The sequence below is a fragment of the Euprymna scolopes genome, chromosome 30 (assembly GCF_053919585.1).
Source record: "Euprymna scolopes isolate OS-2025 chromosome 30, ASM5391958v1, whole genome shotgun sequence".
In the NCBI taxonomy this organism is placed as follows: Eukaryota; Metazoa; Mollusca; class Cephalopoda; order Sepiida; family Sepiolidae; genus Euprymna; species Euprymna scolopes.
In genome coordinates this window covers 98,957,675-98,971,099 of record NC_136511.1, presented here as the reverse complement: position 1 = coordinate 98,971,099, position 13,425 = coordinate 98,957,675, and the positions used below count along the sequence as shown (strand labels likewise).

At 31.9% G+C, this 13,425-nt stretch overlaps 1 protein-coding gene across 2 annotated transcripts in view; it reads left to right on the top strand.

Moving 5' to 3' along the window:
- Window positions 1-6,945: 6,945 nt before the first annotated feature.
- Window positions 6,946-13,425, top strand: part of LOC145254901 (kelch-like protein 13) — a 33,808-nt gene continuing 27,328 nt past the window's right edge. Inside the window, exon 1 of one of the 2 annotated variants that reach the window (XM_080113836.1) lies at window positions 6,946-7,043. Coding sequence is in view for 1 of the 2 variants with exons in the window: in XM_080113834.1 (XP_079969960.1) it covers window positions 6,993-7,043 (51 nt within the window). In the remaining variant the exon portion in view is untranslated. The remainder of the gene's footprint in view (window positions 7,044-13,425) is intronic. The other variant, XM_080113834.1, reaches the window with a different exon arrangement.

The following is a 13,425-nucleotide window of genomic DNA, read 5'->3' as shown; positions in this document are numbered from 1 at the left end:
AAGGTAAAATCCAACTAGTCAAAATGAATATTCCAATTAGCTAAAATAGCCATGATAAATTAAAAGTAATTGAAATTTAAAACAGGTTAAAGTTGTTATTTTAAGAATGGATTTAAAAATAAAAATAGAGACTTTAAAACAAACTGTAAGTTTTTTTATTCACTTAGGTATATATATATATATATATATATATATATATATATATATATATATATATATTAAATGAAAGATGAGGAACGAAAATTATATATAACTTTATTATAGCATCAGAACAATAAGGAAAAGTAAAAGGGGAAAATTAAGAAAAAAAACCCTCTTGACGCCATGGCATTTCAAAGCTAAATGCTTCTTATCAGAAGAGGAGAAGGGCCAGAATTATATAAAATGCAAATATAGATATTTTGGATAAAGTGCTGATTCCATTAAACAAACATTAATTTTGAATTGTCTTCCTTTTTCGGTTGCATAACTTCCGGCGAGTTGGAGTGCGCTTGTGCCACAAATATATAGATATATAACTCTAATTTTCTATTAGTTTTCGAGCAATAATCTCCCTTGGTTGCCGCTCTCCTGTCTACAATATGTTGTTATCTTGTATGTTTATTAAAATCTTTAAAAATCTATGTTTTGCTCTTATTTCTTTTGTGTATCGTCAAAGATATTATGTGATTTATGTAAGTGAATTTGTTCTGTTTAAAGGAACTTGGAATTGGTTCTTTACATCTCTCCAATGTTTTCTTTTTATAGTCTCCAAATTTGATCCATTTGAACGTCTGCATAAAGAAATTATGGAATAGCTGATTTAATAACACTAATAATATTAATCATGATTCGGTAGAATTGCAATATAGTTAACAACCGATATTTTTTTACAAAAAAGCATTAAAATTTAATTTTCTATTGAACATTCTGGAACGATTTTAATTTTTTTTAATTTTTTTCGAAATTATAATTTTTATAGGATTGCTTGTTAGCATCACTAATAAAATAATTAATTGATAGTCTAATAGGAAGTATGGAATAAATAACAAAACTTCTTTTAAAACAATCAGCGGAAAGATTTATTTGGGCAGCAGAAATTGAAGGTTGGACTCTGCCTGGGTTTAGAAAAGAAAGAATAGAAAGTTCTTTAGGTGTGTCGGTCAGGCAAAGAGCAGCCTTACTTTTGTGCTGAATTCGACCAGCACATGAAGTCCTGGAGAGTATCCTGGAAATGGTCAAGTGAGCAACCGTTAGAGAAGTTGTACGATAAAGTGCCCAAATATAAGTTTTCCCCTGGAGCCCATGCAAAATACGACAAGGGACTACAGACTTGGATTGACAACGAGTGACTAGTTCCTTATCCCGAGAAGGAATTGGGTCCCCCAAAGTGCCTGATCCCACTAATGGCAGTTATCCAGCAAAACAAACAGACGGTGATGCCAGTGTTTGACTATCGGGAATTGAACGAGCACGTGGACCTTTTTACAGCTCATGTAGATGTATGCGCTGAGAAATTGAGAGAATGGTGGCAAATGCGATCTAATGTATCTGTGTTAGACCTTCGCAAGGCTTATCTTCAATGTGCATGCACCGATCACTGTGGCCCTATCAAATCGTACTTAATAAGGGGAAAAGGTATTATTTAACCTGTATGAGGGTTGGATTTAATGTGGCGTCATCGATTATGCAGATAATTGTTGATGCCGTTCTGGCTAAGAATGAGCATGTTTAGCAGGCAACATCTGCATATATTAATGATGTGTATGTGGACGAGGGAATTATGGCTGTGGTGTGTGTGAAGGAGCATCTCTGTAACTTAGCAAGGAACCAGAAAGGCTACAGGATGGTGCACGGGTGCTTGGTCTGCAGGTCTGGAAAGAGAATGACGTCTTATGTTGGAAAGGAGGGAACAAGGTCCTAGACATGCCCCACGTTGCTAAGCGGCGAAGCATATTTTCTCTGTGTGGAAAGTTAGTTGGTCACCTCCCTGTGGGCGGCTGGCTTTGTGTTTCAGTGACATTCATCAAACAGAGAGCATCCGATGTTACCACTGGATGGGATGATGAAGTTCATGATGCCCCGTCTGAACACAATGCTCAGGGAGGTCCTTACCAGGGTGCATGAGGAAGACCCAGCATAGGGCAGAGGGTGCGTCGATAGCTGAGACCTCAGTGTGTGAGTTGACGCGAGCTCTCTTGCCACTAGCGTTTCACTAGTCCATGATGGGGCTATGGTGAAGGATGCTTGTTGGTTACAACCAGAAAAGGACTCCCAGCATATAAACCTGGCAGAGCTCAATGCCGTCATCAAGGGCATAAAGTTGGCAATCCTGTGGAAATCGACTACCCTGTGACTGTTCACTGATTGTGCCTGCGTCCACAAGTGGATTTCAGATACCCTTACCAGGAGGGCAGGGTGTGAACCAAAACCATGTGCAAGATGCTTATCCAATGGCAGCTTGACACAAGAATATGCACTGTCAATGGAGGTGTCCCTGATCAAATCCAGCCTGAACAAAGCAGATTGTTTGACAAGGGCACCCCAAAGATGGCTTGACGCCACCAAGAGAGCCATTGAACCTGTACAACTTATCTGTGCTGCGTCTGTGAGCCTTGTTCGATTTAATCAAATCAAAGAAGTCCACCAGCAAAGTGGGCACTCTGGGATCAAACGGACCTTATATTTTGGGAAGTTGGTTGATTCAGAAGTGCAGAAGGCAGACGTCAGAAGAGTGGTCAAAAGCTGTATGGCTTGCCAATCCATTGACCCAACACCCGTTTGCTGGGAGAAAGGGAAGATTGAGATGAGGGAAGATTGAGATGAGGGAAGATTGAGATGAGGGACGACTGAAGTTGGTTGGCGATAGATATTTCCCACCACAACGGCGAGGATTTCCTGACTCTCATTGACTGTGGCCCATCCAGGTTTGCAATATGGCGGCTGCTGCACCGGCAAGATACAGCTGCCATCATCCGTCAGTTAAACAGGGTTTTCCTTGAACGAGGCCCCCCCAACAGAGATACTAACCGACAATGGCACTACATTCACTAGTGAGCAATTCAAAAAGTTTGCCAATGGCTGGGGAGTATGCCTGCAGTACGATGTGCCCACGTACCAAGTGGAAATGGGGTCATTGAGTGGAACCACAGGACTGTCAAGACCATCGCAGCCAGGACGGGCTGGACAGTGTCTGAAGTGGTCTACCTGTACATGACCCCCAAAAGATAATATTTCATCCTCCACGGCATCAGCCGACGCATTGTACAGGTATCACATCAGGATGAAAGGCATAGAGACAAACCCGTTGCCCGAACTGGAAACAACGAGAGATAGGCTGAAGAAAGGGGATGTTGTCTGGATTAAAAACCCATGCAGCAAGTGTACAATGTGGTACAGAATCGGATGATGAGTACACAGGCAGTGCGAGTCGACAGTGTGCCCTGTAACATTTGGGACCTGCAGCTGGCAACGCAGTTGCAACCACCCCTAGACGACACGAGTGAATTAGAGTCAGAGATCAGTGAGGTATCGTTCTGGTTTGCACCAACTTTATCTGAAAGTGACTCCGACATCAGTAGCCTTCCAATGGACACAGTTTTTTTCAACCCACAGACTGGGGATGAGAGTGCAAGCAAAGATTAGGCATGCGTCATCCACCCCCTGAACTTACATTTGTGTGCTTGCAATCTGCACCTCGCGAGGAAATCATCAATATTTTCTGTTTTGTTTTTTTTAGAGTAATTTTATAAGCAGAAACGTACAATCCGAAAATTAACTTGAGGCTCTATCTGTTCTAGGCATTTCTCCCAAATTATAGCAGGATTGCATTTATTGACCTCGTTTGTGAGTAACCAAGAATTATATCGCTTTAGCCTTTCTTTCTCGACAACAAAAGAATGTGATTCCCTTGTCTTCTGTAGTGTTTCTTATGGAAAAATACAACTCACATTGTTGCCTCACGGACTCCACCAAATTCGGTCTTTCCAAGCACATATGTGGTTCACTCGTATGATTCAAAATTATCCTTGTTATTATTAATTAAATTATTTATCAAAAGTGTGGAAGAAAAAACATTAGACAACTCACCGATCACGAGTGTAAATTTAATATAATGTTTTCATGAACACACATGGGCAAAATTCTCTTTGGCTAGTAATAAGACTGAAATATTGTCAAACTCTGTAAAGATCATTCTATTTTTTTACAGTAATAATCCAATAATTAAGATATACCGCTGCCACCATGTTGTACCTTTTTGAAATATTTGTCAGTACAAATAAGTTATAATAAAGAGAATAAATAATATCACTGAACTTCTGGAGCCATTTTTATTATTCCTCAAGGGGACATAACTTGTACAACTCAACAACAAAACAGTGTAAGATAACCCATATCATGACACACAAAGAGAAATCTTTGATGATGGCCTGTGTGAAAACTCCTAGTGAGTAATAATAAAAAGTAAATCAATATTGAATGAAAAATTGTATAGTTAAGATAGAGGAACATTACATAACGAAGAATGACAACAGGACATAAGCGTTTGGATTCATCTATGATGTATGTGAAATCTTTTATTGACTCCGCCATGACAGTGCACTCCTCTCATCCACTTGTGGAGAGCTCGGGTCAAGGATAGATAATTCAGCATTAAGTTACCATGTAATTATTATCTTTTTTAATTTATTTTGTTTTATTTATATATTTAGTTTTTTTTTTTTCTGGAGGTCTTTAAATATAGAGAGTAGTCATCTGTTACAGACAGGTCTAGACTTGACCTCTAGTCCTTTGTTTTATATTATCTCTGTTGTTTGCGGGGTTTCATTCTCTATTTGCATTCTGGGTGCAGAAGGTGATGCTGGCGTTATTTGTGTTTGAGGATGTTGGCTTTCCAGGTATACTGGTTTGGGTAGGATAGACGATTGTGGGGCATGGATGCCCATCTTGTTGTTTGGTAAGCTGTCTGGTAGGGTGTCATCATGAGCCAGGTTGCGGGTATCTGTGTTGATTTTGTGGAGGTTAATTGTGGTTCTCCTGGTACTGCCGCCCACTATGCAGTATTGTCTGTGAGGGAGGGTTTCAGCAACTGTGCTTGTGTTGTCCCAGTGTAGGGGTTTGTGTCCATGTTGATTTTGAATTGACATGTGTTCCCTGATTCTTAATGAGTTGAGTTGTTGCCTGTTTTCAGTATGTTTGGTGTTGATAACCATATCGGCGAATTCCAACCATTCATGGCAAAATTTTGTTGGGTTTGGTAAGTGGTCATTCAGGGGACAAGCAAACAGAAGTTCTGCAGGTGATGCACCTATGTCAGGTGTTGGTGTGTTGTGATGGAGTAAAAGCGCTTTTGCGACTTCATCTGTGTCCAATGAACCATTGGGGCTAATGTTTTTTGTTAGTATCTGCTTCATGTGTTTGACAGCTGCCTTGGCTCTGCCATTGCTTTGCGGGTAATAGGTTGATGACATTCACAGAGATATGGCCCATGTTTTGAGAAATGTCTTCCATTCAACAGAATGGTATGGGGGTCCACCATCACAAGTAAGTTCCTCAGGCACACCATAATTCACAAAGTATCTCCATAGAATGTTGCATACTGTGGATACCTTGGCATCTTGGTATATTGAAGATACCTCTGTCCAACCTGAATACGTCAGTGCATATCATATATTTCCATCCAACCATGCTGAAAATATTTGTCACTGTTGACTGAAATGGGTAGTCTGGGTGAACAGGCTCGAGTGTAGGTTCTTTATGGTTTGATGGGGCAATTTCGTTGTTTTTAAGAGTGTTAAAGGAAATCTCGTTTTGTAAGGAGATTTAAGTGAAGGTTTCTCCAAATATCACGTTTTGCATAAAAGACTTAACTGCAAAAAAATTCAAAGGTAATTAATCTTAGTTTTCACTCTTTTAAAGCATACAGGTCATTAGAATATTAAATTTTAATACGTTTAATGAAAATTATTAGTTGTCATGATGATGATGATGATGCTTTATTTATTTATTTATATTCAGTAGTTAAATATACTGCAAGATTACTCCATGCTAATAAAATAAAATTTTGCAACTGCGCTTTTATACAAGTAATTGAAAAAAGAAAACTCCTATTTACGAATTTATTTAAGAAATATTTCACCTTTATGTGAATATATTAACCTAAAGATAACATTAAAAAAAAAAAAATGAAAAATGGTTTTGACTTAAAATAAAAAATTCAAATATTTCGAACTTGAAATTAATGTTCAAGCAAAACCTAATAAATAAATAAATAAATAAATAAATAAATAATAATAATAATAATAATAATGATAATAATAATAATAATAATAATAATAATAATAATAATAATAATAATAATAATAATAATAATAATAATAATAATTAAATGAAACTTGTAAATTTGAGCATTAGTAAATTTGGAGTTTAATTGTATTTATTTAATTGGATTCAAATAAATATTAATTTAAAATCATATATATATATATATATATATATATATATATATATATATATATATATATATATATATATATATTTTTTTTTTTTTTTTATTGTGGTTGTTAAATTTTAAAAATGATAACATGATGTCCTTTTAAGATTTTGAAAGGAAGTTGAAATCGATTTACTTTGAATAATAAAGAGGAATATAATATAAATAAATATTGAATGAAAAATTGTAACTTTGAGCAAAAAGCTCATTATGATCATTGGACATTTTGCGTTAAATTCTATTAATTTACATTAGAATCATAGAATAAAAATGTACGAAATATCTAATTTTGTCAAATAAATAATGTCCCATTAATTGGATTACAATAAATGCTAATTTTAAATTTTAGTATTTGTTTATCTGGACTAATGACACAACATGAAGTCGTTTTATTATGTTTTAAAATGGTTCAATGAAATCTCGTCGTAAAACGAGATTTGAGCGAAGGTTTGTTCAAATCTCGCGTGATTTGCATAAGGAGTGTTTTTTTTTTATTTTGTTGTGCTCACTTGAAAACGCGATGGCGTTAGGGAAAGGAAACCATCTCGGAGATGGAGCCGACGATACTTTGGTGAGTCACCAGATCTACTTTTGTTTTTTTATTAGATTTTATGCGTGGATAAATATGTTAAAATATCATTCTTTACGAGTGCTTTTATTAAAAAAAAAAAAAAGATAAAAATTTTAAATGCAAAGCAATTCGAATTCTTATCATACGACAGATATTTGTTTCTATCCATATTATTCTAATTGAAATTCATATTTCCACTGAAAGAGATCGGAATTCGTATTTAATTTACTTCAAATAAATAGAAATTCCCAAAAGATAAATATATTAAATGCATTATTTTAGAAGAAGCAGAATTTATTTATATAATAGCTAAAAAAACAAAAAAACAAACAACAAAAAAAGCCTCTGGTAGTTTCTTATCGCATTTCTTTAATATAAAAAAAAAATTAAAAATGAAGCACTCCTTGAAAATGTATTAAAATATATTTAGAAAAAGTAGCAATTAATTAAATATTTTTTAAAAAATTATTTCAGTTTAATCACAGATAATAGATCTAATTATTTTAGTTTGAAAATCCTACGCAAAAAATAAACACTTTTTATGATCACAAAGTATTTGTTAAAACGTTTTTAATTAATTAGAAATTTAAGTAATTATTAAAATATTTCATTTGTTTTTTAGAATTACTTTTATCATTTTAAGAAATCGAAGTAATATTCTAAAAATATTTATCTTTAATTTATTCAATAATTGCACTTTTTTTATTTAAAAGAAATCTAAATTTATTCACAAAAGATCAAAGAATATTACTTTGATAAATGTTTTAGTGCTTTTTTTAAAGTTTCTTTTTCAAATGTTTAAAAATATATTTATTTTATTAGATTTATTATTTGAACGTTCATAGTAAAGACATTTTCTTAGGTAAAATTTTACCCTTTGCCCGCCCCTCGTCACAATAAAGATGTGATTTTATTGTGTGTGTACGATTGTGTGTAAAATGATAAAATATTATAAATAAAATATTTTATGATGGTTATTTTTTATTACTATCTCAATTTAACGTATAATGATCATTTACTTTTTTGGACCGCTTTTACAAAATCACATTGATTTTCTGGTACTTTATGTAGAATACGGACCATGCGGAAATAATAGTTTCATTAGAAAGTCACCTCATAATTGAATAAACAAAAGATACTATAAACATTTAATTTGAAAATCCTATCTATAATTCTGTCCGTATTCTGCATAAGCACCTATTTTCTTATAGTAAAAAAAAAAGTTAATATTTAATTTTCAATAAAAATAAGGAATTTCTTTGGAAATTAGAATCGTATTTTTTGTTTTTTTTATAAATATTTATTTTAAGAATGTGAATTTGAAAGACAAAAATAAGTCGCAGATGCGTATTTTTAAATCGTTTAATACCGGCATTTTTTTTAAAAAATTTTTCTAAGTAATTAAAATCAGTTTAGCTGAATATAAAAGTAGATTAAAAATCATTATTTAAATTACTTACAAATTTTCATATAATTTCTTTGAAGTATCAAGAAGGTCATGCTACAACACAAAACATTATTTAAGCGCATGTTTTTTTCTTGTTCCTTAAATATTTAACCCTCCCCCGCCCCCTCTCAACATTAAAAAAGGAAAAAAGGTTTCATGAAAAGAAAATAATATTAAAAAAGCCATTCTTAACATGGGGAGAGGAAGGTGTTTTGTACCTATTCTGTATTTTAACCTACAATTGAATAAAAAAAAACAAAGCTTTAATTAAACGTGGAAATACGATTTAAAAAATAGCGCAGAGATCACTCTGCATTAGCATCATTTTTCTTGCTATTTAAATATTTTTACACCACTCAACATTAAAAGGTTTCATTAAAAAAGTTTCGTATTGAACACGTATATACCAGGGTTTATATATATATATATATATATATATATATATATATATATATATATATATATATATATAATTTGATCATAAATTAAGCGACTAACTTTACGGAAGTGCAATTGACATTGATGAACTGAGAATCACTGAATCAGAGATATCTGTATATTGATATAAAAACGATTTTATATATATATATATATATATATATATATTTTTTTTTTTTTTTTTTAATAAAGTATAATTTTAAAATGCGCCTCTCTATATAAATATATTGAATTCGGATCATTTTTTTTATATTGGTATAACTTCAAATATTTAAAGACCTTTATTTCGAGACAATAGATTTCGAGAAACGAGTTTTTTTTTTTTTTTTTTTTTTTTTTCTCCTTTCAGTAAAACTTCAGTCTTTTACCCCCGTGCTGTCAACGGTTGTTGTTGTTGTTATTATTATTATTATTATTATTATTATTATTATTATTATTTATTTATTTCGCCTAATTATCCCCAAACCCTAGAAATTACCTGAATCTAAAAAGAAATATTTTAGAAGGGAGGTTTATTCAATAATTACTCTCGACTGTATTACTAGAAAATGTTTTAACTTTTGAGATGAGAATTGGTTATTCGTATATTTTGAATTCTTCGGACTACTGTTCTCATTTTGAGTTTGTTTGTTTTTTTTAATTTTCTTTTGTGAAAATAATACTAAAGATAAGAACTGTAGTTCGAATAAATAAAATGTTATTTTTCTTATGTGACACAATATTTCATAAAAAAGGTAAACAATACTATTGATGACAAATTATTTTAAAGGAAATGCAACTGAGAAATTATTCTAAAACTATTTTCATTTGTCTGCTCATTTGTGACGTGTTTGCGTTAATTAATATTTAATAAGCGTGTTGAATTAGTGTTAAACATCAGTTCTGATAAGCACAGTTGGGTATCCTTACTCTGACTAAACAAAATGACTGACTCCTAGGTACCTCCAACGCGGACCACAGTTTTAACCCCCACCTCCATATATGTGACAGGATGTAACTTTAATTTAATAACTTTTTTTTTTTACCATTTAAAAGACGCTTCAAATAAACCACTATTTAAAAATTTTCTTTACAGTATACATTATCGACAGTTCAAAACGACGTTCCTATGTAGTGACGTTTTTCAAGCCGTAAACATACCCATGTTTTAAAAATTTAATAAAAATCAAATAAGTCATATTTTCATGAAATTTTCGATATTTATTCCTTGTTAAATAAACTTACATAATAAAAGGTTTCGTCAAATATATTATATATTAGAGGAATTTTTTTTAGTCCCCCCCCCATTGCGAAAACTAAACAAAATAAATGTAGGTCCATAAAAATTTCTTAAAAAAATAGTTATATATACTAGCAGGGGTACTCAGCGTTGCTCGGATGCGTGGAACTAGTGTAGTAAGGAACCTGGGGGGGGGGGCTAAAAAAGTAGTAATTTCGAGGTTGCCCGAGTGGAGTAAGGAACCCCGGGGAGAGAGGGGGGTATTAAAACAAATTGATAGTGGGGAGGAGGCGAAACAACAGTAGGCAGGTTGGGTAGAGAGAGAGAGAGAGAGAGAGAAAAAGTGGTAGTAGACAGGCAGGCTCGAACCTGTAAGGCGAAGGAGGAAGAAAAAAACGTGATGTCTTAACCGATGTCTCCGCGCGACCGGAAGTCAAGAGCATTGAAATTAAGTGAAGTCAATCCAACGGTGACGATGACTTGCTAAAATATCGGCGAAAAAGCGACTCCTCCTTGTATGAAACTGCCCAGTTTAGGGTGAAAGAATTAATATTTTTGGCCAATTTTTCCATATTTGTCGTTCGAAGGGTCGAGCTTCAAAATGACACCGATCTCATTAGGATCCGTCGCCTCTGTCAAGTTTTTGAATTAGACATAAAATCAATATTATGTTAAAAAAAAAACTTTTTCTTGATAATTTTTTTTTTTCTTGGTAATATAATTATTTGAGGTACAACAAAAAACAGAATTCTAAAAAATTATTTTTAAAAAGCTTTAAATTATATTAAATTCCAATATTCTGCGATATGAAGTTTGAACAAAGATTTTTTTAACAGGTTTCCAATATTAAAAAAATATATTCATAATATAGGACTTTAGATATAATAAAAATCGAAAATCCACAATTGATCTAAAAAAATTTGATTTGATTATTTAAAATGATAGAGAGTGAACTTTATTTTTTGCGCCTTTTTCCCCCAAAAACGAAGGCCTTTAAACAACATTATCTTCAGATACATAAGTGTCAGCAAAAGACGTTAAAATTAATTTTATTCTATTAACTCTCATCTGTGTAGTTCGTTAAAAAATCTTTGTTTTACAATGAACATCCGCTAGCAAAAAAAATAAAACGTTACTTCCATTAACCATTATAGCACCAATGCCCTAGCAGTGTCAGAAAACGACATTAAAAATGCATGATAAAAAACTGAATAACTCGACCTCCTATCTTTCCAAGCTTATAACTACTTGAAAAATGTAATTCAAACCCTAATTTTTTTTTCAATTAAAGGAGCAAAGACCAAATTTAAAAAAAATAACAGGTTTAATAGCAAATTATGCAATATTTGTTTTTGTTTTTTTTTTTAAATCGGTTTTCTTTAAAAAAGATTTAAACAAAATCAACAAATTTTAACTTGCTTTGATAAAATATATGTATATACAAATTCCAAAAAAATCACTTACCTATAAAAAATACTATTCAATGAGTACTTCCATTCTTCATTGTTAAGAATTTATCCATATTTATATTTTATATTCCATGTATTTTTTAAATAGAATTTTTTTAAACAATTATTTGAAAAGGCTGCTATTACGTAAGCATTTTTACGGTGTTATCGAAACACCAAAGGGGTGTTTGTTCTTGTTTTGAACTACGGATGGACTGAAGGATGAAAAACCATACTTTCGCCTTAGCCGTCTAGCCTGTGCATGAAGAAATATGTCTCAGCATAGATAAAAATAGTCATATTTGCCTTAAAAACAAAACTGTCTAGGAATTTTTTTTCTTTCCTCAAAGAAATACATGAATTTTTGATTTAATATATTTTAATTTTTCTTTATCGAGTTTTTTTTTTTTTTTTTTTTTTTTAATATCTAAAAAAGAAAAAATTGAATGAAATAGAAAAAATTGTCGTCAGCATCCAATATTTATTTGACAATCTAAGCATAACATAAGCTTCCACTTAAAAAAAAAAATCAACATGGTTTTTAAAAAAAAAAAAAAAAAAGGTTTTACACTTTGGACTTTACAGCTAAATTTCCCCAAAACACTTTTTTTTTTTTTTTGTTTTAAACTAGAATATTTTATTTATTGATCTTTTATCTTCAATTTGTGATATATAAAACTGAGTAAATTAATTATTTCAAAATGGGGGGGGGGGGGTTTAAAAAAAAAAAAAGAAAAAAGTTTGTCTAAAATATTATATTCGGGTTATTGGAAAGAGCATAAAATTTCACATTGACCCTGAAAATATCATAAAAATTGAACCAATAGAAAAATTTTGATAGATTTTGATAAATTTTTAAGCTTTAAAAAGCTTAAAAATTGAAAAATATTTAACTCGTAAAATTCAATTGATTTCGTTGCATAAAAAAATGGCTGCATGGAGGCGCACCGGCACTTTGTAAATACTGTTTTTTAAAAAATAATATTTCTATTTTTTAAACAACTATTAGTTTATTTTGGAAGTATATTCCATAAAGAAAATAAACAACCCACTTTAAAAAGAGAAATTACGAGTTTTTTTATATTTTATTCGCAGTTTTGTGTTAGGGATGTCAAAAATTCCCCCAAAATTCTGATACACCTACGAATGCCCATCCATAGAAATTGACACAGAAAATAGTAAACACACGAAATGACATTGTTGTTATTGTGTAAAACGCTGACGTTTTACACAAAGCTGTGGAGGTACCTACGACTTCCGTTACTTTATTCGCAACCAATATTTACAAGAACTTTACAGACTTAAGTTATCCTTACGATTACTGATTCCACTTCACTTCCGGTTGCCAATATCAATATTTAAAAAAATAAAAACGTTATTTAGAAAAGCCCTCAAGTCTTCCTTTACTCATTCTGTCCTTTCACCTAAACAGAATACCGCAAAAAATCGATTAAAAACAGAACCGGTAATCGTAAAGATAACCACTATTTAAAAAAAAAAAATAATGCAAATGGATAAACAAAAACAAATTATTTTTGACCAATTTTACAACTTTTTCCTTTAATAAGAATAAAAGGGTGCTTGTACACTTTTGCCACTGTGCTGAAATGTTATTTTGAAAGCCATTCTTAACATGGGGAGGGAGGGTGTTTGTAAATATTCTGTGCTTCCACCTAACAATTTAATAATAATAAAAAAAAAAGATGCCTGAAAAAACTATTTAAAAATAGCGTGGTGGCAAAAGTGCACGAGCACCAAAAAAAAAAGATATAGCACAGTTCAATAAGTGCACGAGTACCATTTAATGTTTACCTTTTCTTTTTAATTCTT